We start from the raw sequence: 27474 nt of genomic DNA on the forward strand, positions 1-27474 counted from the left end.
TCCTGCCATCCCCCACACCTACTGACCCACATCCATCCTTCACAATCACTGACCTGCTCCCATGCCCCACAACTACTGACCCTCTCCCATCCCCCACAATCACTGACCCACTCCTATTTTGTATAATCATTGACCCACTCACATCCCCTACATCCACTGACCCACTACTGACCCTCACAACCACTGGCCCTCTCCCATCCCCAACAATCACTGACTCACTCCCAACTTACACATACACTGCCTGTTCCTAAATTCCACAACTCACAAGTTGCAACCAAACTCCCAAATCCCACTGACCACACAGGTTAAAATTGCAGTTATAAGAAAAAGTGGGTGGTGCAGTGGTAATGTCACGGGGCTAGTAATCTGCTACCAAGGCAGAATGGGTCTAGGGACAGAAGTTCAAATCCTCCCATGGCAGTTAGTAGAATTTAACTGTAAAATTCAATTTAATAAATCTGGGATATAAAGCTAGTCCCTATTGTTGATTGTCATAAATACCCACTTAGTTCACTGATGTCTTTTAGGGATGGAAATCATCCTTACCTGGGGGTCTGGCCTACGTGTGACTCAAGACCCACAGCAAATTGGATTGACCCTGAAATGACCTAGCAAGCCACTCAGTTCAAGGCAATTAGGGATGGACAATAAATGCTGGCCCTGCCAGTTGGTATCCACAGTAAATAGGTGACCTTTGTGATTTTAGAGCACACTGCATGTCCAAAGGCAGATTGGGTGTACGTCACTACTAAATTTTAAATTATGTGCAACAAAAACCAAAATTGCTGGACAAACTCAGCCGATCTGGCTGCATCTGTGGACAGAAAGCAGTGTTAATATTTTGAGACCAATCAGTGAACTAAAGGAGGGTCACTGCTCATGAAACGTTAACTCTATTTTTTCTCCACAAATGCTGCCAAACATGCTGAGTTTCTACAGCAACTTCTGTTTTTGGTTCACATTTCTAGCGTGTGCAGTCTTCATTTTATATTAGCTTATATGGGATTTTTACAGTTAAATTCAACATTTGACAGAATCATATATAATATAAAATTACTAAAGTAAAACAATTAGAGTAAAGGGAAATGGTCAAAGGCAGTTTCAAGACAAACACACAGTTACATACATAGAGAAGCGATCACACAGAGACACACACTGACACAGAGTCTCTCCCTCTCTCACACACACACACAGATAAAGTCTTATGCACAGATACAGAGTCTCACACACACACATAGTTAATTACACACAAACACAGTATCACGAATACACAGAATCAAACACAAAAATATAGTTGCACACACATACACACAGTCATACACTTGCACACACAGACAAATATTACATATGTAACTGTGCTGTTGAAACTGGTGGAAAAAAACAAAAAAAAGCTGAGGGTTGCCATCTGTGTGGAATTCATCCAGAAACTTCTAAAAAAAAATTCTGGAGTCGACTGCTGTAACAAGGCAGTCCCTAAAAGAACCTTTGGCAAACGTGAAGTAGTACATTATTGCGATTAAATTAGTCTCATTTATCACTCGCACAGCTGAGGCATTGTTCAAAAGCTTCATGGCCGTTCCTACTCCCCCCTCCCCTCACTCTCCCACCACCACCACCCGCCCTCCTCCACCACTACCTCTCCAGCTCCCATCATTGCTGTGTGTGCTGTGTTGGTGTCACTGATATAGATGCCAACTCGTAACTTTAACAAAGGGCGATGGGGTCACCTTCACAGCAGATGTTCTGGCAGTGACAGATGGCACTGGTAAACCTGATTAGCTTCGGCATACCATCCTTCGCGCCACCTGCACCCAACATCAGATCAAATACATTAGTTACCCTACAGAGCCTTGGCGACCTCTGCCAGTCCAGTCGCTAAGGCCTGCGATGCACAGACTGGAAAACAAAATACACACACAAAAAGATAGACGCACAAATGAAATGCTGTAGACTATAGCAGTTGCTCGATGCCACGTTGCCAGGGTGGCATAAATTAGAAGGTGGCATCGCAGAGCAACTGCTGCTAACTGGATCCTCTCTTATGTTTTGTAATAGACTGTGAGTGAGGTTGCCCTGCCCCCACTCCTCTACTCTGCCAAGACTTAAAGCGCCAGTCATTTTGAGGACCATTCTGTAGTATTTGAAGTAAAAGCAGGTGAAGGTTGTTTTTCTTTTTGTTTCCACCCAGGTGCATGTTTGGGTACCGCTCATTTTAAATAAAGAAACACCATGCTAGGCCCTACATAGAAGCCTCCTGCTGCACTATGGCATTGTCAAAGGTGCCAATTTCAAAAGAGATGTCAAACCCAGGCCTTCACAGACAGGTCTGTCTCTCTCAGGTCAAAAAGATTCCCCACCTACCACCTCAAGGGAGAGCCACTTTATGCCCTTGTGAGTGACCCCTTCGATCTATGTTGATAAAAATCAGGCAAGCTTGCTGGTGCCATGAGCAGGATCTTGCTGTGCACAAATTGCGCACCCATTCTTGCCACAATCTGATGCCGACTGAGTTTTGAATGTTCTTTCAGGGTGGTGCCAGCACTGCAACAAGCATTACAGGAAACATTCCCCAGCTGAGGGTTGAGTGGGAATGTTACCCAGCCTTTGAAGCATCGAAGGGTCTGCTGCCTCTTCTCAGAGTCCCCACTGCTTATCCCACTCAGCGGCATATGATCAATGTACAATTGTTGGGGAAGGGCAAGGTTCCTTAGAATTATGTAGGTCTCTGTCCCACCATTCTGCCTGACAGGAGAAAGGAAATGTCAGTTCCTTAGCCAACAAAGCAGTCATAAAATAGTCAGGCCCTTACATAGGATGTCTGCTGTGTGCCATGCCAAAGTAATCCAGCAAGAAGCAATCAAGGTGACATCCGCCAGGTCCATTGGGGCAGAATAGAGGAACTTTTGAAACTGGCTCAAGTGACTCAAGACTGTGGGGAGGTGGTGGCACATTGATAAAGCTACTGGGTACACAATCCTTAAAGCCAAGTTGACTCTCTAGGGCCAAGGGCTCAAATCCCGTCATGGCAGATGGTGAAATTTAAACATAATTTTAACAGAAGACAACTAAAGGCTAGTCCAATATATCTAAGTAACCATTACCATTACTATCCACCTGGTTCATTAATGCCTTTTAGGGAAGAAAATCTGCTATTCTTACCCAGTCTGTCCACAGCAATGTGGCTGACTCTTAACTGCCTTCTGCTTGAGTTAGATTATGAGATGCAAGCATTTCTGTTAACAGCCTGGGAGGTCATTAAACTCATGACTTTGTGTGTGCTTGCCTACATTATGGCAGATTTCAGTATCAGGTATTTTATTATTTATTCTTTTGCTGGATCTATCATTATTTATTGCAAGGTCATTATTTATTGCCCATCCTTAATTGTCCTCGAACTGAGATATGAACCATATTGCTGTGGATGTGGTGTTACATGTAAACCAGACCAAGTAAGGACTGCAGATTTTCTTCCCTAAAAGATATTAGTGAATCAGATAGGAAATCAGTTGGGTGCTTATTTCTATTCAGTTAGTGGAGATGAATTGGAGACTCACCTGTCCTTATATGAACAGAATGAAAAATTGTCAAAAACAGAAATCGCTGGAGAAACTCAGCAGGTCTGACAGCATCTGTGGGAAGAAAGCAGAACTAATGTTTCAAGTCCAGTGACTCTTCATCAGAACTGTTAGCAACTAGGAGAAGGTGGCATTTATGCAGAAGACAAAGTGGGGGGTGGTGTGGTGTGGTGGTGGTGAGCAGATGGTTGGAAATGGAGCCCAGAGAGAGGGAGACAAATGAAAGAGGTAGATTAAACATGAAGATTATGAATAGCAGGCCAGGAAAGAAGAAAAGCAGAATGAATAATAATAAGAGCTAAGAGTAGGAGAAAGTGGGTGAGCTAAACTGAATGCAACCTGCATAGTGTGATAATGGGCCTAGGTGTACGTGGGAATGGGATATTGTGCTAAAAGCAACCCAGGTCATATCAGGACCATGTGAGGGAATGGATAAAATACAGAGAAGGATGGAACCAAGCTCTAAAGTTTTTGAATTTGACTTGAGTCCTAGAGGCTACAGGGTCCCCAAGCAGAAAGTGAGATGTTATTCTTTAAGCTTGCTCTGAAGATCGCTGGAACACTGCAGCAAGCCTGCGACCGAAATGTTAGTCATGGAACATCGTGATGTGTTGATGTGGCAGGCAACTGGAAGCTTGGGATTGTCACTTGGAGGTGTGGGATGTGAAACCTATCTGTCCCACCTTTCATTGCCTTCTTATCTGTTCTCTAACATGAAGCATTTGGGGTTGTTTGAGAGATGCACTTTCAAAACAGAAGACACAATTCGATTCCTTGTCCCACAGCCTTGGCAGACTGAAATATAATGTTCAGGATTACCAACATTACATTCCATTCCCGGGGTTGTATCCCAACATAAGAATAGATACATCACAGGAAGTTGTATTGCACTGTATCCAACACAATTATCAGGTGTGTCTTAATGATGGGCCTTCCTGAAAGTTGCATTGCACAACATCTCCCCTCTAAATGCCCCACTTCCACCCTTCTTCCCTCACTTCCTGCCATTGGGCTATCCTCCAAGCGCACTGCCTTCTCGCAGTCAATTATGAAGGGAGCAGAAATTTTGTTGCTCAGTTGAAATAATCGTGATGGTCAAAACAACCTTTCTCCAAATACCCCCTCTGCACCCCTGAAAATCTCCAATATTTTTATGGTTCTTACATGAAAAAGCTTTCACAGGAAAGTGAAGAATTGGGAGAAGTTCTAGAGTTGTGTGATTGGAGCTTGGGCTCACTTTCACTGACTGTGTAAGTCAGTTCAAATTTTCTCTTGGAAAGAGTTCACTGTCTTGGAAGCATTACAATGTGTAAGTACCTTGTATCATTGTAATTAGTTGAGAGGCAAGGCACAACGAGTGGCGAAAAAAACAAGGCTCTCTAATTGGTGAGACTGTCAAATAGCTCCTCAGGCTTTTATACTGTAGCCTCAGGTACTTACATATCACTTTGTTACAGGCCCTGTGTCCCCAACTAACATGTCCTCAACCTGAAGCATATGGAGTTTGCACTCCATATTGAAGTATTTGACACTTTGTGAGGAGGAAAAGTGAACTGTTTTCAGAGGAGTCGCAGTAACAGAGAGACATTGACAGGAGAAAGAAATGGGGACAGCTACCAACAGATGGAGTCCAATGTGAGCAAGTACAAGATCATCAACTTTGGATCCAAGAAAAATCAATGGAGCATTTTCACAACAGAGGGGTTAGAGGGAGGGTGTTTCCACTTGTACAGAGTTTGTGGATAAGATGTGCAAGAGATAATGCCAGTGATGTGTGGGTTTACACATCAGGAAAGTATTGACAGGGCTGAGTTCCTGTCCTCTTAGAAAAAGAAGAATGAGGGCTGACCTAATAGAGGTGTTTAAAATGGTGAAAGGTTTTCATCAAATGGAAACAGAGACAATGTTTCCATAAGACCAGAGCACATAGGAGCAGAAGTAGGCCATTCAGCCCATTGAGTCTGCTCCACCATTCAATGAGATCATGGCCTCAACTCCACTTTCCTGCTTTTTCTACAAAACACCTTTACTGATTAAAAATCTGTCTATTTCAACTTTGAACATAATTAATAACCCAGTCTTGATATCCCTCTGCAGTAAAGAATTCCGCAGATTCAATACCCTTTGAGAGAACATCTTCCTCATCATCTCTGATTTAAATAGGACATCTCTTATTCTAAGATTATGTTCTCTCCCACAACTTTTCCACATCTACCCTGCCAAGTCTTTTAAGAATTCTGTATGTTTCAATAAGATCCCTCTCATTCTTCTATGCAGATCATTCTGTTACAAAGCGTGCTTCATTAATGCGAATTTGTTGTGACGTGACTGATGAATTGAGGACACTGTTTCTAATGTGCAAACTTTTAAAACATGTGTTGACTGTAACACGATTACATCACCAACACTTTAAGTGCTGTTTCTACAGTGCAATTTTTCCAAGTCCCTTGAGATAAAGGCCAGCATTCTCTTCATGTTTCTGATTGCTCTTTTATGTGCACATCGGACTCCATCTGTTGGTAGCTGTATCCATTTCTTTCACCTGTCAATGTCTCTGTTACTGCTACTCCTCTGAACAGTTCACCTTTCCTCTTTACTAAGTGTCAAATATTTTAATACAGAGTGCAGGACATCATGTGCTCCACAAGAATGTCACCATCGCGTTATAGACAAACTACCTGTATTCCAATGAGTACAGGCCCAACCTACTCAACCTCTCCTCATAAGATAGTCCCTCCATACCTGGTATCAACATAGTGAACCTTCTCTGGACTACCTCCAAGCTACTATATCTTTCCTAGGTAAGAGGCCTAAAATTATTCCCAATATTGCACCTGTGATCTGATTAGTTTTCTGGTGGAAGAGGCTATCAATTGCCATTATGATTGTATCAATATTGGGCTAGCAATCATCAATAGTCACCAAGAGGGAAGGAAGTGGTGTCCTTGGGATAATAATCTAGAAATTCCAGTTAGTGCTCTGTGGATCATGGGTTCAAGCCCCACTATGGCAGTGGTGAAATTTAAATTCATAAATTATCATAAACTATTGTTAAGAACCCATCTGGTGCCCTTATGCCCTTTAGGGAAGAAAATCTGCCATCCTTGCCTGGTTTGGGCTACATGTGACTCCATACCAACAGTAACATGGGCAACTCTTAAGAGCCCTTAGTTAAGGCCTAGCAAGGCACTCAGTTCAAGGGCAATTAAGGATGGGCAACAAATACTGGCCTTACCAGTGACATCCACATTCTGTGAAAGAATGAAGAAAAGAAAATTTCTTCTTGGGAATGTGGAAGAAATGTCTTTGGATGGTGTAAATGTAAAAGTTGTTCCGACAGTTGCAGTGAATATTACAGAGACTTTTAAGGGAGTTAGGCTTGTAGATGATGGAGAAAGGAATAAAGAATTACAGTGACAGATTTAGAGGAGGAAAGTTGTGGCTAGGCTGAGGTGGAAAATGAACGTTAGTGTAGGCAGTTTGGGGTTGAACTGCTTATATCCTATGTAGTAGTAAGAACTGGGATGTCTGGAAGAGCAATGGGATTTAGATGCATGTGTACCTAAAACAGCGATTAGAAACACAAAAAGAATGCTGGCCTTTATCTCAAGGGAATTGGAATTCAGAGTAGACAGTGATGCATCAGTTGTATAGAGCTTGAAGTGTAGCAATCAGTTCTGGGCACTGAGTATAATAAATACTATAGGTGGGAGGGCCACGTAGATCCATGAGAATTATCCTGATGCTTAAAGGGTTAAATAACAAGAACAATTTCTCTAAACCTAGCTTTTATTTCCTTGAGGTAAAAGCTGGTGGATGCAATTTGATCAAGGACTACTCAGATGATAAGGAAACTCAACAGGCAGGAACACAGAAAGACCTGTATTGTAACACCAGATGTCCTAAAATGCTTTACAGCCAATTACATGCTCTTGAAGAGTAGTCAGTGTTGTAATGTAAGAAACGTAGCTGCCTATGTATGCACAGCAAGTTCAAATAATGACCAGGTAATTCTTTTATTTAGTACTAATTATTGAGGTATAAATTTTGAGTAGGACACAGGGTGATAATTCCCCACCTGTTTTGCTTTGAAATAGTGACAGAAATCTGTTACATCCGCCACAGAGAGTAAGCGAGTCTTGGGTTTAACACTGCATGCAAAGACATTGGTTCTGACAGTACTGCACTCTGTCAGTGCTGCCCTGGAGCATCAGCTTGGATTGCTGTACCCAAGTGCTGGAATGGGACTTAAACCTACAAGCCTGTGACTCAGAGGTAAGAATAATGGCAACTGAATCATGGCTAACTTTAAAACATAGGTACAGAGAGATTTTTTTTGGTGGATTCCAGAATCGGGTGACATTTTGTTAATATTTGAACCAGGATTTAAGTGTATTCTGCATTTTATATCTTTGATTTTATGCAGAGCACCGGAGAGATGATACATGTTTCAAAGTGTGCGGGAGCTTCATTTACAGAATTTTTGTACAAAGTTTTAAGAAGTCTCCACTGTGCTTTCAACTCAGCGTTAGTGTCAGGTGTGGCTCAGTGGGTTATCCTCTGAACTACAAGGTCTTGGGTGTTCCAGGGCCTCAGTAAGCAAGCAAACACAATTGGTGCTCCAGTGGGGAAGCACCACACTGTTGGGGTGTTGTCTGTTGATTCAGAAATTCACCCTTCCAGTTCAGATACATGTAAAGGATCCCCGGTACTATTTTGAAGAAGGACTGGGGAGCTACATCTGATGTTCTGGTCAAGATTTATCCTTTAGTCCACTTCACAAAAATAGAATACCTGGTCAGTAATTGTCATATTAGTTGTTTGCTGTATTCAGGATTTTAAAAAGATTTTGGGGTAATACAGATGTTAATGCCAACAAGGCAGATTAGCAGACACAAATCTGATTCAACACCCAGGCTTAACTAATCATGAACAATAAATCAATTGGCAGAATTACATAACCAAAAACAACTGAATATCACAAAATCAAGCAAAGCATTGTTCAAACAATGGGAAGCGCAATTGCATAATACTGCCACACAAAAAGGGTAAATTGAAATTTTAAATGCTGCAATTGTCAGAGTTTTCTTAGACAAGGGGACTGAGGTACAGCAAACCTTTTAGTAATCGGCACCAATGGGACCAGGAGCATACCAGCTGATCAAATATTCCGTTTGATCAAAGGTCCACATAATCAATGTAAAATCACACACTAAGTAACAGAAATATAATGCAAGGGACTAACACATCACTGTTATACATTATTTACAACATAATTAACTGAAACAATACCGTAATCTTTGTCTAAAATAAAACTTACCAGCAGAGATCCTTCTCACTTGCGCTCTCAACTGACTACTCGGACATCATGGAGATCACAGTAATATAACAAATTTCTGGCATTTCAATATATACTTTTTGCCGGTTCATCAAGACTGCCAGTTCATTACGGTGCCAGTTAGACTGAAGGTGGGTGAATGTTGTTGAGGTACACATCATTTCATTGAATGTAACAGCAGGATCAAGGGACTGAAAATGGCTGATTTAGATCCCTCTGAAAAAGAGATGATGACACACACTGAGAAAGAAATAGAGGAGAGAGCAAAGTGAAAATGAAAGACAGAAGGAAGAATATAATAGTAATCAGCTTTATAGCTCTATTAGTCAGAAGGTGGGTCTTCACAAAGACATTGCAACCATTGATCTGCTTAAAGGTACCTTTTTCAAAGTTGTCAACAAACTAAGAGCTAGGTCACTCACCACAGGAGAGAACCATTTGTTCAAAGCAGTTTTTTTACTTACTTTTATTCCACATAAGCCACTTCACCCACTTAGGGAGCAGTTAATGCTTCGATGTGACATTTTTTATGCTCTCACAGACATAGTGCTGGCAAGGCCAGCATTTGTTGCCTATTCATAAAAAGCCTCAACTGAGTGGTTTGCTTGGGGCATATTACGAGTCAACCGCATCACTTAGCATCTGGAGTAAGCCAGATCAGATAAAAGTAGCAGATTTCCTGCCTTGAAAAATGTTAATGTAAGATAATCAGCCACAGAAGTAACCCTGTATTCTCTGTAAACCTCACCATGATATCACCCAGTTTAAACTACCCTGCTCTCTTCACGGATGCTGTTCCAACCTGTTCAGTATTTCCAACATCATTGCCTGTGTTTTTAATTTCAGATTTCCAGCATCCCCAGTCATTTCCTTTGGTGCAGTTCAGAATTTTCAGTTCAGGCCCCCCTCCCATAAAAGTAATCTCATTTAAGCCACTTCAGGAGAACTCTGGGATTGTGGGTGCTAGCAAACTGTCAGGAAGATCCAGCAAGAAATTGTCTATTCAGTAACACTCCTCACTAAAACTGATGGGGTGAGAATCTACCTTAATGAGGAAGGATTCAATGAGAGAGTTGGTGGGATCGGGGGGGCGGGGGGGGGGGGGGGGGGGGGGGGGGGGGGGGGGGGGGGGGGGGGGTGATACTGACAAAATAGCTGCCCGAAAGATAAATTGCTGGCAATACAGGGGGTATGATACCTTTCGTGATTGTTGCAGCTTGATTCTCCTGGCTGGTACTGAAAGCATTTGCTTTTCTCTCTGTCTTCCTCCTACTGGTAACAGGAATGACATCTGTTATGTGAAGTGGAGATTCAAGTACGCTCCATTTAATACCACTCAGCAGATAATGAGAAAGCACTTCATATTTTTCAAATGTTTTGTTCTGTGATGTTTACTGGTACCTCCTGTTTTAAGCAAGTGCCAGAACCTGCAACAAGATTTTCTTCACCACCACCACCAACCAACCCCCCTCCTCCCTGTCCCAAATGTTGCTTAGATCTTGCTCCAGATGATTCAATAAATGAGTTCCCTTGGCATTCGTGCTACATCTTCCAAATGACAATTTGCGCATTGCAATCTGTCTGTTATTTTTATAGGCAAATAGACAACTCTGTTGATGTGCCCGACATATTAAACTCTAGCCAAACTAAATTGCTTTCTGTTTTACCAAGCAGACTACTCAAAAATTAAACTAGTGTCGTTTTGAAACCTGTGGTGGTCCCCACCTGACTTTGCTAGTGCAATCGGTCAAATGGGCAACAATCAGGTTGCAGGTGCTTGCTTATCTGTATGAAAAAATTCTCTTTGTTGAAGGGGCTGACTTCAGCTCCCTGTACTTCTGGTGCAAAGTAGCTGAACAATTTTTGAGTTTGAAAGATTCAGGAGATAGGTAATTAGCTAGATGTTAGGTGGTCATAATTGAGCCAGATGTTAGGTGGTCAGATCCCTAACATCTGGCCCAATATGTTTTTGGACTCTCTTTTGTTTTGTACTTTATTTGTGGGATTTGAGGGTCACCAGCATTTGTTGCACATCCCTAACTGCCATCAAAAAGGTGGTAATCAGCTGCAGTTTTGAATCATTGCAGTCTGTTTGATATAGATACCCCAGCACTGCCACAAAGATCAGAGTTCCAGGATTATGACCAAGCCACACTAAAGGAACAGCGATATATTTCCAATTCATGATGGTGAGTGGTTTGGAGAGAGAGCTTACAGCTAGTGGTGTTCCCATGTATCTGCTGCCTTTGTCCTTCTGGAAGTTAGAGGCCAGAGGTTTGGAAAAAGCTCCAGAACCAGGGCTCATAGTCTAAAGATACAGGGTAGGCCATTTAAGACCGAGACAAGGAGAAATTTCTTCACTCAAAGAGTGGTGAACCAATGGAATTCTCTGCCACAGAAAGTAGCTGAGGCCAAAACATTGATTGTTTTCAAGAAGGATTTAGATACAGTTGTCAGGATTGAAGGAATCAAAGAATATGGGGTAGAAGCAGGAATAGGGTGCTGGGTTGGATGATCAGCCATTACCTAATTGAATGGCAGAGCAGACTTGATGGGCCAAAAGGCACATTCCTGCTCCTATTTTCCATATTTCTATGTGTTGTCAAAGGAGCCTTGGTGAGTCAATGAAGTGCACCTTGCAGATGGTACACAGTGTGTGTCACGGTGAGAGAGTGAATGTTGAAGGTGGTGGATAGGGTGATGATTAAACAGGCAGCTTTGTTCTGGATGGTGTTGAACCTCTTGGGTAGTTATTGCTGAAACCACACCATATACAGAAGTGAATGAGCTCATAGTGAATATAATCAGAGAGGCACGTGGCCCAGAATGAACCCTGATCTTTTTAGCTTACTCCTTCTTGTGATTCCCATAGCACTTTGGTTGTGCTTGTTCCATTAAACTCGGTCCTCCCTGGGCTGCACTTCCACTCTTCACAGAATATGATTCAAGGCCTGATGATCTCTCTAAATGAGGAACTCATGCTCCTCACAGAGTAATTTGTGTCAAAGGTTTAGGGCATAATTTAAAGCACTGCAAATATGTTGATGGCTGTGTTGTGTTTTGGAACGTTGGGTCACAAAAGAAAAGCCCCTTCAATGTGCGTGTGATTAAACAGAATGGCTGGTTAAATGTATAAAAATAAAAATTAGGTATAAACCAGTCAGCCCATCCAGTGCTCCGGCATTTAATGTAATCATGGTTGATCCTGACCTTCAACTCAAATTTCTTGCAAATTCTCTATATCCTTTTGATTTCTAAAGTATCAAGAATCTGCCTCTCAGCTTTAAATATATTCAACAATTTAGCAGCTATTGTCTTTTGCATTAATCATTCCAAAGGTTTAAACCCCTCAACCCCATGTCAAATGATACACAGAATTAATGAGGAACCGAACCATAAAGCTCAGGGAAATTCATCAAAATTAAATAGAAAGGTCCACTCCCAGAATCCAGGACACTTTCTGTTCCCTGTACTACCCACCAGTCGCACGGAAATTAAGTAGGCACCACATACCTCCTCCAGGTTTGCCCAGATTCCAACAAGATCACACAAGAGAGGCAGGCAGCTAAAGATACTTCCCCTACGAACTGTGTCCAATAAACTCTCAAGGCTACAGGGAGCGAGTGCATAAGGGATAGTGAGTGAATTGCTCCACAGGGAGACAACATGGACTTGATGAGGCAAGTGGACTCCTTCTATGCCATAAATGATTCTATTATGGTCCTTCACAGATTGAGGATGCGGGATGTAGGGCACCACAATTAACGCTATTAAACCACTGAGCAATAAAATGAACCAATAAAGCTCGAGTTGTCTTCTAATGTTTGACTCTTATGCTGGAACAAGAGAGGAGTGCTTTTTCTGCATTAAGTACCTACTTTCCAGCAATCGATCAACAGAAACAACAGTTTGCATTTTTGTAGTATGCTTCATGTAGCAAAACTATCCTGAGGTGCATCACAGGTGTGTTATCAGATATCATTTGATACCACGCCAGCTAAGATGATGCTAGGACAAGGTGAAAGTGGTAGATTTGCTTTGGAGAGAGAGGTGTCAAAGTTTAAGGGTGGAGTTCCAGACCCAGGTAGCTAAAGGATGCCAAATGTTCAATGATGAAAATCGAGGATGTGCAAGAGGCCAGAATTGGAGGAGCACAGGGAAATGTAATTAACAGTGGCAAGAATCGTTTCTGAAATTGATTGTTTTGTTATCAGCAGTTGATGGGGGAAAGGGACAGTCCCATTGGTGGGAGAGGACATCATGATTGGACCCCTGCACTATGCTCTACTGGGCATAGCCTGAATAATTTGTCAGATAAATTGACATATCCAATGGCTGGTGGTGACCATGTGAGAAAGCACATACAAGTACACAAATTAGGAGTAGAAGGAGCCCATTCAGCCCTTCCGCCATTCAATAAGATTGTGGCTAATTTGATAGTGGCTACAACTCATTTTGCTCACCTACGCCCTCTTCAAAATATTCAAGAGCCCCATCTGTACTGTTATCTGGGGAAGGGAGTTCCACAGACCCTTGAACCTCTGAGAGAAGGTCTCAGAGAAGGCCTTATCTCCATTTTAAATGGGCAACCACTTTATGTTTAACTGCCTAGATCTTAGTAAAGTCAAAATACTGCTGATGAAAACAATCAGAAACAAATCTGGCAGTATCTGTAGGGAGAGAAACAGAGTTAATGTTTTGAGTCAGGTATGATTCTTCTTCAGAACCTGAAGGCTCTTCTTAAGAAGAATCGTATCGTACTGACTCATGCATTACATGTAAGTTACAATGATTAACACAGAGCAAATGCAGCAGTGCTCCAACTTAAATTCAATGACATTTGATGGATGTATTCTGGACATTTTTGTGACACTTTTTAAAACTGGAGGTTAAAACTTTGCAGAAAGAAAAAATATATCTTCTTACTTTTGTAAATTATTGGTGTTCACTTTGCCCATTTGGCAGCCCTCTCCTCTGCATATCAGAAGGTTCTGAGTTCAAACTGCATTGTTTCAGATATTTGAACAGCAAATCTAGGCTGACACACCCCCTGCACCGCACCCCAGAATCAAGTTGTTAACTGGGATCCAGCCTGCCTCCTTTGATGGATGTAAAAGATCTGTGGCATTGTTTTGAAGAAGAGGGTCATTCTCCCTGGCATCCTCGACGATAACTAATCCACAAACAACATCCTGAAAATAGGTCATTTGGTCCTTATCACATTACTATTCAGGGGAGCTTGCTGTGCACAAATTGGCTGCTATATTTCCTACACAACAATAGCGACCCCAACAAAAGTATTTCACTGGTTGCAAAGATTTTTGGGACATCCTGATGTGATGTTACATAAATGCAAGTTTTTTTTATTTTTGGATACAGAACAGGAAGCCATTCAGCCTGTTGTGGATGTGCTGGCTCTTCAAAAGAAGCTACCCAATTAGTTCCAACAACCTCCCCAGCTTTTTCCCCATAGCTTTAAGTCCATTTTGAAACAGAGTGGAGTCAGTGTATTCAGCAAAAATGTGCTGCGCAAACAAAATCTCACTGAATTAATGGGATTTATTAGGACTGACCATAGCAGTCCTCAAGGTAGCACTGTGAAGTAGCTGGGCATTCTTCACCATGCTCTCAAGCTCAATGTGACCAGCCATACGTTCACTAAAGTCAAGAGGTATAGTGTAACTGAGGTAAATCTCCCTCAGTAGGAGTTGAGTAAACAGGCCTCTCCTGTATTCAGTTCAACTCACTGGGATTAACAGAGATGATGTGGGGCAGTTTGAATCAGAATGAGATGCTTTGACTCTGTCTTGGCTTTGCAAAGTGAACTTGTGAGAGGCGCATTTAGCTTCGTTCTAATTACCCACATTGCATACAACACGTCTGGCAGAACAGAAGACACAGAAAATGAGGGCTTTGTTTGCATGGCAGGTATACTGCATGCTCAAAACCCTTTCTTTCCTTCAGGATAATTGACCCATCACATTCCTAATGAGCAGATATTCATCAATGGGACTGTGTGAGCCTTCAGCAGTTACAGCTGTGTCACAAACATTTCTCTTACCCATCAAATGCCTGTAATGGCTTAGAGACGGGTTTGCACGAAACAAACACTTAATTGATTCCCTTCCCACCTCCAATTTGGCAGTTTCTTTATTCATTCCCAAGATGCGAGCTTCACTGACAAGGCCAAACCTCATTGCCTATCCATAATCACCCTTTTCAATGTGCTGCCTTCTTAAATCACTGCAGTCTGTATGGTTTTGGTGCACCCACAATAGCATTAGGGAGAAAGTTGCAGGATTTTGGCCTGCCAATACTGAAGGAATGGTGATATATTTCAAAGTAAGGATGGTGAGTGGCTTGGAGGGGAACTTGCAGGTGATAGTGTTTTCATGCATCTGTTACCCCTGACATTCCAGATCGAAGTTGTTGTGTTTGGAAGGTGCTGTCTAAGAAGTGTTGGTGAATTTCTGCAGTACATCTTGCAGATGGTGCACACTGTTCCTACAGAGTCTTGGTGAGTTAAGGGGTCAATGTTTGTGAATATGGTGTGAATAAAGGAGCTGCTTTGTCTTGGATGGCATTAGGTTTCTTGAATGTTGCTGGAGCTGCACTCTTCAGGCAAGTGGTGAGTATTCCATCACTCTCCTAACATCTACCTTGTAGATGGTTATAGGCTTTGGGGAATCATGATATGAGCTACATGCTGCAGCATTTCTCGTCTCTGACCGCTCTTGTAGCCAGTGTTTATGTGGCTCATCCAAGGCTGATTAACGCTAAATATCAAGCTATTTCAAACAACAGCAAGGAAAGAAATTCACAAATATCAGCCAAGGTTGTGCTCCTGACTTCTAGGTAGCAGTCCTTGCTGCAATAAAAATCATACAGTACTCAACTGTGATGCCCTCCGAAATTGGATAGTCTTTCAAAAGAACCTAGGGTTTAGGTCAGAGTGGTGCTGGAAAAGCACAGCAGGTCAGGCAGCACCCGAGGAGCAGGAAAACCGAAGTTTCAGGCAAAAGCCCTTCATCAGGAAAGGTGGGGGGAGGGGAAATGAGGAAACTGGTGAAGTCCACATTGATGCCCTGCGGTTGAAGTGTTCCGAGGCAGGAGATGAGGCGTTCTTCCTCCAGGCGTCAGGTGGTGAGGGAGCGATGGTGGAGGAGGCTCAGGACCTGCATGTCCTCAGCAGTGTGGGAGGGGGAGTTGAAAGGTTGGGCCATGGGGCGGTGGGGTTGATTGGTGCGGAGATGTTCCCTGAAGCGCTCTGCGAGGAGGTGTCCAGTCGCTCCAATGTAGAGGAGACCGCATTGGGAGCAGCGAATACAATAAATGACATTGGTGGATGTGCAGATGAAACTTTGATGGATGTGGAAGGCTCCTTTGGGGCCTTGGATGGTGGTGAGGGTGCAATTTGCAATTCCTGTGGTGGCAGGGGAGGGTGGTTTGTTGGGGGGCGTGGGCTTGACTAGGTAGTCACAGAGGGAACGATCTTTGCGGAAAGCGGAAAAGGGGTGGGGAGGGAAATATATCTCTGGTAGTGGGGTCCGCTTGGAGATGGCAGAAATGTCGGTGGCTGATGCGGTCAATGCGAAAGTTGGTAGGGTGGAAAGTGAGCACCGGGGGGATTCTGTCCTTGTTATGGTTGGAGGGGTGGGGTTTGAGGGTGGAGATACAGGATGTGGATGAGATGCGTTGGAGGGCATCTTCAACCACGTGAGAAGGGAAATTGCGATCTCTAAAGAAGGAAGCCAACTGGTGTGTTCTGTGGTGGGACTGCTCCTCCTGGGAGCAGATCCGGCGGAGACGGAGGAATTTGGGAATACGGGATGACATTTTTACTGGAGGTAGGGTAGGAAGAGGTGTAGTCCAGGTAACTGTGGGTGTTGTTGAGGGAGGATTGGTGTGAAGCTGAGAACATTTAAGGAGAAGTTTTAGAGACTTGGCAGAAAAGAGCACAAACAGAAGCTTTGTGATGAAATAATTACATTTTAAACTGGTCCCTGCTATTTCGAGGGAGGGATAGAAGAAGTGAAGAAAATGACCATAATTGTTGAAATGTCATAATTGCGTCTCAGAAGGGTTAGCTGACTCTGAAGGCATGAATGAAAAGTCAGTAGGAGAATTGCAAGGCAGAAGGATGCTTTTATGACTGTTATGAATGGCCAGGTGTGTGTGGGTGTGTGCAAGAGATAAGGGACCCAATTTATTGGCAGCTGAGAATGCTGAGTTTCTCAGTTGTGAATGAGTGAAATTTCTCGTGTGGGAGTTAACCTTCAGACAGAAACATTAGGTTAATCATTCACATAATTTGGAAGAACAGAACTAAAGTCTATCAAAATGAGATGATCACCAGGAAATCCAATTGGGAGTTAAGAAGAAAGCCACAGTTGTGAGAATGTGGAACTTGACACAATGGAGACACAAAGGGTATAGATACACCAAAGGGGATCTAGAGACATGTAGCTGAAAATGTGTTGCTGGAAAAGCGCAGCAGGTCAGGCAGCATCCAGGGAACAGGGCAGCATGAAACCAGCATGGTCAGGTTGAGTGGAATCACCTGTTTCTGCTATGCTTCCTACGTAATCCTGGATAAAGGGCAAGGGGGACATAGGTTTAAGATTCTGGCAGGGAATGCAAAGGAGAAACATTTTTTACACTGGGTAGTAACCTCACAGAAAGCATTAAAAATGTGTTGCTGGATAAGCGCAGCAGGTCAGACAGCATCAAAGGAACAGGAGAATCGACGTTTCGGGCATAAGCCCTTCTTCAGGAATTCCTGTTCCTTTGATTGCCTGACCTGCTGCGCTTTTCCAGCAACACATTTTTAACCTCTGATCTCCAGCATCTGCAGTCCTCACTTCCTCACAGAAAGCATTGCCCATGAGGATGGTAGATGCAGACATAATCAATGTTAACTTTAAAGCAAATTGGATGGGTACTTGGAGAAAATAAACCTGCAGGGATGAGACTGACTGGATGACTCCAGAATCAGTTGGACCAAACTGTAGTATCATGACTGTATTCACAGGTTGTGCATATACCATTAGCTATATCAAGTTGGATTCTACACAATCTGCAAAAGGGAAGTCATTCAAGGAGCGCTGGATAATCTTTGATAAGTTTTTAAAGATCACACTTCGTTAAATAATTACCAACCCCAAGGCTGAGATCTATAGACTTACAGCCTTCCAAACGAAGTAGGGAATTCAACAATTTCAAATCATGACCTCTAAATTTTGGTTAGCAATTTTTATTTATATCATTCATGAGACATGAACATTGCTGGTTAGGGCAGCATCTAGTGCCTATCCCTAATTGCCCAGAAGGCAACTAAGAGTCAACAAAATTTTTCTGGGTCTGAAATCCCATGTAGGCCATACCAGGTAAAGATGGCAGTTTCCTTTCCTGTATAGCATTAGAGAACCAGTTGGGTTTTATTCCAACAATCACTTCATGGTTATCATTAGACTCTCAATTCCAGATTTTTATTGAATTCAAATTCCACAATCTGCCATGGTGGAGGTTTGAACCCAGGACTGCAGAACATTGCCTAGCTGTCTGGATTAACAATCTAGCAGTTATGCCATTACCTCCCAATTCCTGTTAATAATTCTATTTTTTCCATTTACACCTCCTGCAGATATATCTATTGTCCCCTTAACCGTTCTTTTGGCTTCACACCATCATCCTTTATGTCAATTAATTATCCTGCCTTTCTGTTTATCACAGGAAATACTCCTCCCCACCCCCACCAATTCTGTTCTCCAAGCCCCACTTTTTTCTTGAAGGCTGTTATATTTCTAACATTTCACAGTTCTGATGGGAGGTCATGACTCTGAAATGCCAGGCCAGTTTCTCTCCCCACAGATGCTGCCTGACCGTCTGAATATTTCCAACGCTTTTGTTTTTCTCAACAAGGTTGGAGTCTGTTACAAGACAGTAATGCAATTGACAGCAGTCCTGCAAGATGTAAATATGTACATAACCACAGATTCAGCCACCTCTCCTCCTGTTTAGCATCTAACCACATTCTCAACATCTTTAAAAGTCTCTTTTACCATAAGTATCCGGCTAGCCGAAAAATGACAATTGCTAATTCATCATTTCAAATCAATCTTTTGAATTTAGGCTTTTTGCTTCTTCAGGTCCAATTTTCCTGAAAACACTATTCAACAGTGACTGAACTTCAGAATGTACTTGCTTGGTTGAAAAACTTTGAAACATTTTAAGATCATAAAAGGCACTACAGATGTGTACAAAATGGAAGTGCATAGAAAGGAAGAATCTTTTTTCCCCCTTCATACATGTATCAATAACCAGGGGCATAGATTTTAAGGTAAAAGGGCAGGAGGTTTAGAAGGGATTTAAGCCAGAATTTGTTTCACTCAGAGGGTGGTAGATGTCTGAAACTAGCAGCCTGAAAGGGTGGTGGAGCCAAATCCTATCATACACTCAACTATTTAGATAAATACTTGAAACGCATTGCCTATAAGGATATGGGCCACAGGCTGAAAAAGGGAGTTGGTCAGATCTTGATGATCAGTGCTGACATGGGCCAAATGACTTCTTTCCATACTTTAATACTCTATGACTATGTGCAAGAGAATTGTTTTTGATATTTTCAGTGCCATAAATGTCACTGACAAGGTGCTTCTAATTGACCACAAAGCTAACAAGGCCATTTCATTTTAAATAATGACTTTCAACTACATCATTTTCAGGAACATATTTATACAATATTCTAGCTGTTAATCCTTCTTCCTGTAACTTCTCCCACCCAACCTTCTAAGATCACTGGACTCCTTCAATTTTGACCTCTTGCACATCCTGAATGTCAAACAATCCATCATTACTGGCTTTAATTTTAGCTGCCTTGGCACTAACATTTGGAATCCTCCATAAACTCTCCACCTCTCAGGCCCTCCCTCTACACAAATGTAGAAAACAAGAACAAGAGTGGCCATTGAAGCCTGCTCCATCATTCAAATGTGATCATAGCTGATCAAACTCAATAACCTATTTCCCACTTTCTCCCCCTTCCTTGTAATCCCCTAACTCTAACATTCAGCGTATTGTCCTCAATTGCTTTCTGTGGCAGAAAATACCACAGACTCACCACTCACTGGTTGAAGAAATTTCCCCTCATCTGTCGTAAATGGCCTATACCATACCCTTAGACTCTGACCCCTGGTTCAGGAAGCCTATCTCTTTTGCATCAAGAATTTTAGCTGCCTCAACTAGTGTCTCCTCGGGGGCTTGGTGTAAAATTTCATTTGATTACACTCCCATGAAGCACCTTGTGATGCTTCACTCTGGTACAAAATCCTTTATGCAGGTTGCTGTTGCAACTTCAAACTTCCAAAGGACTCAGGACTCACTGAAACCTAACCCACTTCAGGAATCTATTCAGAACTTTGGTGGTTTCGATTTTCTATAGAAAGTCATGTAGAGGTATGATTTAATGAATATGCAGATGAGCCTCTGAGTTCTGCTGTAATACAGCTATTACCTTAGTCATGTGTTAAGGACTCTGCTAGAAGGTCAGAGGGAGTGCATCTCAGAGCTGAGGGTTCTACTGCCTGATTATGTGCATATTCTTAAGTACTGCTTAAAAGAAACTCACATCTGGCCTCCACTTATATGGAGAACAGAAGAACCCATTCAGGTTGAGAATTCAAATACTGGTTGATAGTACTTAACATTTTACTCCAATGAAAGCAAGTTGTTGCCAGGTAGAAGTTTTATTCAGATTTATAGTATTGTCTATATAAAATATACACATCATTCAAATACATGTATCTCAATCTCTTTAGCTCATATTGCATTCAGATGTTTTTTATATAGCTATTCATACCTCCCTTGGACACAACCTTTCTTTCTTCACTACATTTTATTTCCAAACTCTTTGGGCTGTTGCTTCAGGAAATTATTTGTTATTCCATCGCCCCTGTCCTCCATCCTACCACAGTTCCTATTTGTTCTTTCTGAACCTTCAACCAACCCCCTCCACACCCTTCAACACCCACTTCAAATGGCTCAGTTTTTAAAAAAAGTGCTCTGGCATTTGTCTGCCTCCAGCTCTGAAGTCTACAAAGCTATGGATGGACATTCAAAATGAAACAAGTAGAATGCCAAATAAACTCCACAGGTCTGGCAGCATCTGTGGACAGAGAGAGAGAGAGAGCAAGACAGACAGACAGAGTTAGTACTGAGTCTAGCATGAGACTTCAGAACTGAAAGTGAGATTAGGTTGGAGGTTCCACCTCAAACATTCTGAGCTGTAAAGTCTGACCATATAGTCTGTCATTTTTATCTTAAGTCTTTATTTCCCAGTGAAATAAACTAAAGAAAAACACCGGACAAGGAAGTAAAGCAGGTAGTTTGCATATTTATTAGAAAGCACATAATCACAATGTGGCCCCAAAGCATGGGCACACAGTGCCCCATATACTCTACATTACACATTATTTTTCATTGCAAAGTTTGTATAGGCAAAAGAGGAAGGATCCAAAATTTATATAAAAAGAAGAAAAATACTTCCTTTCTGTCCAAGAAAAAACAAGACAAGGAGAATCTCAGCAAGGTTTTGAGAATTATCAGGTATAGCATCTCCCATCGCGAGATTAGTCAAGCTCATTTTCAATGCAGTTCATTGATATGCGGCTGCTAGTCGTACATTTTCTGGGCGAACTGCCCATCGTCAGCAGACACACACTTTTTAATAACAAGGCAGAACACAAATGCTACTTAAATCCCACTTCCTGGAACAATACTCAGGAGAAATGCGAGGAGGTCTGCAAAATAACAGAAAATCTGGGGTGTCCAAGACTTGATCCACAGGTTGTACAGTGCACCACTATCTCTCAAGCCCCCAAGCCTATGGGTCAGGTTAACTCTGCACAATGGTTTTGCACCTATTAGTTAATGTGTGCTAATTGATAACTCATTTCAAAAAACCCATTAAATATCGGATGTATTGTCCATCCTTCATAACTCCTGCAGTCTTTTTCTGGGTGACCTACTAGTCAAGTGCTTTAAGGGCTTCTTAAAGGTTGAACTGAATCTAGTTGATTTTTTGTTAGGTTCTCAATAAGAATCAAGTGGCATTTTTATACTCTGTTCCTCTGCACTCGGCTTTTCCAACACTCTGATCTCCTCTGCCCTGTAAACCAGAGGTTGTCTCAAACTCTGGCCTTTCCAATTCCTGGACTATCCCACCATCAGTGCAGCGCTTGTCTACATTGACTCCCCAAGTCAAGCCATCCCTTGACTTTAAACTCATCCCTATTTTCAAATCCCTGAGGTTTTGCCCCTTCCCTATCTCCATAAGCTCCCAACCATCAAATATCTACCCCCCCCCCTTCAATCTCACTCTCTCGTACATTGCCAATTTGAATCATTTCACTATCAATGACTAGGCTTTTGGCTTCCCAGAGCCTAATGTTCTCTGGGAGTATCCTTCCCGAAGCTCCATGTCTCTCTCCCTTTAAAACATCCCTTAAAACGAAACTCTTTGAAGCTTTCAGTCACCTGACCTCATCTCACCTTAGGGGTGTCACACTCTGTCTTGTAATGTTCCTGTGAGATGTCTCTGTTTAAATGTATTAAAGTGCTTTCTGAACGTAGGTTGTTGCAATTGTCATGATCTCCAAGATACACAAGGTTTTGTACAGTACAGAAATCCCAGCCCTTCATCTTTATCTCATTAAATGAACAAGCATTGTAATCATGGCCTATCTCCAAACTCCGGCACCTGAGATATTCCATTATTCAGGAGGCGGGAGATGCATTTTCTCCCAAGGCTTTAACAGGTGAGTCGAAATGGCAGCTTGGCAGAGGAACAATAGCAGAGAGGCCAATTGCTCATCTCCACTGGGACCCGTATCTGTGTGCGCAGGACATATGTAGTCAGGCATGTTATCAGTCTGTCATTGGGCTTCAGAGATAAATCATTATTCAGGTGAGTGTCTAAATTCAGCTGCAGGAGCTATAATTCGTTTAGCACTGGGCTGAAGTCAACAATGACTTTGCTTTTTGTTTATTACAAGTTCATCAATTAAATGTTCACTGATTCACATTATAGGCCTTGGTGTTTGAAAGTACAATGGCCCCAGTGTTGTCACACCTCGCTCAGGCCTGTGAGGTACAGGCAAAGATAGCACAGAGTTTCACCATAAGGAACACTGCTCTTTCCAACTAGAGCAATGCGTTTCCCTCTCCGTTTGGCTGAGAGTCATGGACACTGAGGTCTTCAGACTGAGCTCTGCTCCATTTTAGGACTTAGTAGAATTATTACAGTTATTCACAGCATGGACCTTATGGACTGAATTGCCTCTTCTGCATGGTAATCACCTATGACTTTCAAATTCTAATTTACTGGTTAATGATCAGGAAAGTGAAGGCCTTGTGGATCAGTGTAGTGTCCCTGCCTCTGAGCCAGAAGTTCCAGGTTTGAGTCCCAGCCTAGGACTTGACAGTCAGGGAAGATGCATTTAAAAACACACCACAGGCTGAGCATCAACCTATAAGTTCTTCCAAGACATGCAACAGCAGGAGAACTTCCTGGTCGGCCTTTGGGCAGTGGCTGTTCACACATTTAGTGAATTGGTCACACTACAGATTAGGATTGCTGAAGGAGAAAGGGAATAGGTGACCAACAGGTAGAGAAAGAGCAGGAAGGCAGTGCAGGTATCCCCTGTGGTCATCTCCCTTCAAAACAGACATACAGTTTTGGATACTATTGTGGGAGATGGCTCACCAGGGGAAGGCAGCAGTAGCCAGGATTGTGGCACCATGGCTGGCTCTGCCATACAGAAAGGTGGGGAAAAGTGGAAGGGCTTTAGTCATAGGAGATTAAATTCTAAGGGGAGTAGATAGGCAGTTCTGTGATCACAAATGAGACTCCTGAATAGTTTGTTGCCTCCCAGGTGCATGGGTCAGGGATGTCTCAGATCGGCTGCAGAACATTCTGAAGGGGAAGAGTGAACGGCCAGTTGTTATGGTGCATATAGGCACCAATGATATAGGTAAAAAACAGGATGAGGTTCTACAAGCAGAATTTAGAGCATTAGGAGCCAAGTTTTAAAAGTAGGACTTCAGGTAGTATTCTCAGGATTGCTACCAGTGCCCCATGTTAGTTAGTAGAAATAGGCAGGATGAATGCATGGCTTCAGAGATGTGGCAGAAGGGTGGGGTTCAGATTTTGGGGACATTGGGACCAGTTCTGGGGGAGGTGGGACTATTACAAGTTGGGATGGACTGGAACCAATGTCCTTGGGGATGCTTTTGCTAATGCTGTTGGGGAGGGTTTAAACTAATGTGGCAGGGATGGGAACCAAGTGAGAAGGTTAGTGGACAGTAAGGATGTAGTTACTAAAGCCTGTAATAAACTAGATAATAAAGTCTGTGACTAAGGGTAAGAGTAGGCAGGGAGCAGATGATGAACGCAAAGGGACTGGTGATCTGAGGTGCATTTGTTTTAACACAACAGCGTAGTAGGTAAGGCAGATAAACTTAGGGTTTGGATTAGTACCTGGGAATATGATGTTATTGCTATTACTGAGACTTGGTTGAGAGAAGGGCATGTTTGGCAACTCAAATCCCAGGATACAGATGTTCAGGTGGGATAGAGAAGGATGTAAAAGGGATGGAGGAGTTGCTTTACTGGTCAGAGGATATCACTGCTGTGCTGAAGGAGGGCACTAAGGAGGACTCAACGAGTGAGGCAATATGGGCAAAGCTCAGAAATGGGAAGGGTGCGATAACAATGTTGGGGCCGTACTACAGGCCTCCCAACAGTGAACAAGAGATAGAGGTACAAATATGTAATAGATTATAGAAATATGGAGGAGCAACAGGGTGGTGGTGATAGATTTTGATTTTCCAACATTGACTGGGATTCACTTAGTGTTAGAGGTCTAGATGGAACAGAATTTGTAAGGAGCATCCTGGAAGCTTTTCTACAGCAGTATGTAAATAGCCCAACTTGGGAAGGGGCCATACTGGACTTGGTGTTGGGGAATGAGCCTGGCCAGGTATTTGAAGTTTCAGTAGGAGATTATTTTGGGAATAATGATCACAATTCTGTAAAATTTAGATTATTCTTGGGTCAAAGATGAGAAGTGCTGGAAAATGGGATTAAAATAAATAGGTGCTTGATGACATACAGGGACACCAAGGGCCAAAAAGCCTTTTCCTGTGAGATAGTCATGGACTTTTTAAAACTTGCATGTAAAAGTGAATATTACTATGGCATCTTTGATCCCCAAGTGATAACACAACCACAGCAGATATGGAATGTTGAACTACTTAAAACCAAAAACTCATCCTGCTAAATTATCATTCTTGTTGTAATACCCCTCATGTCCTTGCTCTTCTCTATCTCTGCAACTAACTATAACTCTCCAGGATCTGTAAGCTCCTCCAAATCTGGCCACTAACAAAACAACAATTTTAACTGCTCCATTACTTGTGTCGTGCCTTCAACTTCCAAGGTCTGAAATTTCCTTTCTATATCATGCTGTCTGATCTGCCTTATTCTTGTCCACAACCTAACCTTTAGGTGAGCTGTCCCAATACCGCCTTCCATGGCTCGAAGTCAAATCTGGCCTAATAACAATACAGCTCACTAATTCCTTTGGGTAAGGAAATTTGTCATCCTTACCTCCTCTGGCCTATGTGACCCCATACCCACAGTAATGTCTGGGCAATTGAGCTTAGGCAATAAATGCTGACCTAGCCAGAGCCACTCACATCCTGTGAATGAATTTTTAAAAATTCAATGCTCAGCATGCTACACAAGTACAAGTTAATGTTGCTTCTTACCAAACCCTCAAAAGAGGAACTTGAAATTTCTAGGAGCAGTGTAGCTGTGGCACAAGCCAAATAGAGGTGGGTGATGTGATCAGTTGACACCCTTTTGGGATTTGTACCCAAAAGAACATGATCAGGAGAGGATGAAAAAAGGCTGCACAAGATTTACAAAATTAAGTTGACAGATACTGACATCATAAGACAGTCTAAAGCAACCAACAACCTGTTTATCTCTCCAGTTTGCGGTGGGTGGAATATAAAAGAAGCTGGTGATTCCTTGCCCATTTCCACTTTTGCACAGAGTCAAGAATCAAACCAGGAATTTTAGGACAAGCTGCAAGGTCAAACACATTAGACAGTTTGGACAGCCTGATCGTTGCAGGGAGCCTGGACTAATAAAGGCTAAGTAACAGATGATGACAACAACTTACACTCAAAGCGCCTTTGAAGATATGAATCCCAAGCCTCAAAGGAGGGATTTTCACAAAATGTAGCACCAAGCGACATAAAGAGTCAGGAGGAAAAACAACCAAAAGTCATAAAGGAGAGAGAGGTACAGAATGAATGCCAAAGCTTAGGGCTACAGTGGCTGAAGTCAGCTACTCACTCAGTAACGTGTCTTCACACTGAACCACAGTACAAAACCTAGAGTGTGATGAAATACTCCCCACTTATCTGGATGAGTGCAGCTCCAACAATACTCAAGAAACTCAAAGGACAAAGCAACCCGCTTAATTGGTACTTTATCCACCGATGCTCCATTGCAGTAGTGTACACCATCTATAAGATGTACTGTTGAAATTCATCAAAGCTCGTTTTGACCATTGCTTCCAAACAAGAGGACCACAACCATTAATAGGACAAAGGCAGTACACATGGGAACATTATCACCTGCAAGTTCCCCTCCAAGACACACACCCTGACTTGGAATAATATCATCTTCATGGTTGCTGGGTCAAAATCCTAAAATTCCTGTCCTAACAGCACTGGGTGTCTCTATGCCCCATGGGCTGCAGCAGTTCAAGAAGGCATCTCATCAACACCTTTTTCAGCCGGAATCTGGGTGGGCAATAAATATTGGTCCAGCCAGTGATGTTCACATCCTATGAAAAATTATATTTGCAAAAATTGCAATAGCAAAGGATACCAATAAGTATGTTTTACTTTATATATAGCTTTTTTTCCTTAACTCTTGTATGGGATGTGGGTACTGCTGGCAGGACTGGCATTTAGTACACTATTTGCCCTTGAACTGAGTGGCTTGCTACTACATTGCTGACGGCAGTCAAGAGTCAACCACGTGTCACATATAGGTCAGACTAGGTAAGGACAGCAGATTTCTTGAGAAGTTAATTAGTAAAGCAGATGGGTTCTTGTACAATAATTGTTACACGATCAGTGTTAGACCAGTTTTAATTCCAGTTTTTTTTTTACTCAAATTTCAACTCCAACCCTAGTGGGATTAAAACCCATGTCCCTAGAACATTCATCTGCCATTCTGGATTAATAACTCAATGATTTTACCAATACACCAGCATTCTCCTTTGATGCAACATCAACATTTGAAAACCCTTGTTGGGTTGCATACTTTGGGAGAAGGCTGGCATCATCCAGATTTAAGAGCTTGAGGGAGTGCAGAAGCAGGAATTTGGGAACCACCCTAGAGTAAAATGCTTGTCTTTTTAGTTAACATCTCAGCTCAGCATTACCTAAAGCCAAAGAACAGCTCAAGTACCAGAGCTGTTC

The 27474-nt window shown here is 42.4% G+C and overlaps 1 protein-coding gene across 4 annotated transcripts in view; it reads right to left on the minus strand.

Moving 5' to 3' along the window:
- LOC122552228 overlaps positions 1-27474 on the minus strand; it is a 93032-nt gene that overhangs the window by 52918 nt on the left and 12640 nt on the right. For 2 of the 4 annotated variants that reach the window (XM_043694881.1, XM_043694879.1), the window contains exons 3-4: positions 10112-10185; positions 8896-9129 (exon numbers count right to left, since the gene is read on the minus strand). The exons of 1 other annotated variant lie outside the window; for it this stretch is intronic. In XM_043694881.1, the coding sequence (XP_043550816.1) occupies positions 9097-9129; positions 10112-10185 (107 nt within the window). In that variant the 3' untranslated portion in view covers positions 8896-9096. The remainder of the gene's footprint in view (positions 1-8895; positions 9130-10111; positions 10186-27474) is intronic. One more of the 4 variants, XM_043694883.1, reaches the window with a different exon arrangement.

This window comes from Chiloscyllium plagiosum, chromosome 8 (assembly GCF_004010195.1).
Source record: "Chiloscyllium plagiosum isolate BGI_BamShark_2017 chromosome 8, ASM401019v2, whole genome shotgun sequence".
In the NCBI taxonomy this organism is placed as follows: Eukaryota; Metazoa; Chordata; class Chondrichthyes; order Orectolobiformes; family Hemiscylliidae; genus Chiloscyllium; species Chiloscyllium plagiosum.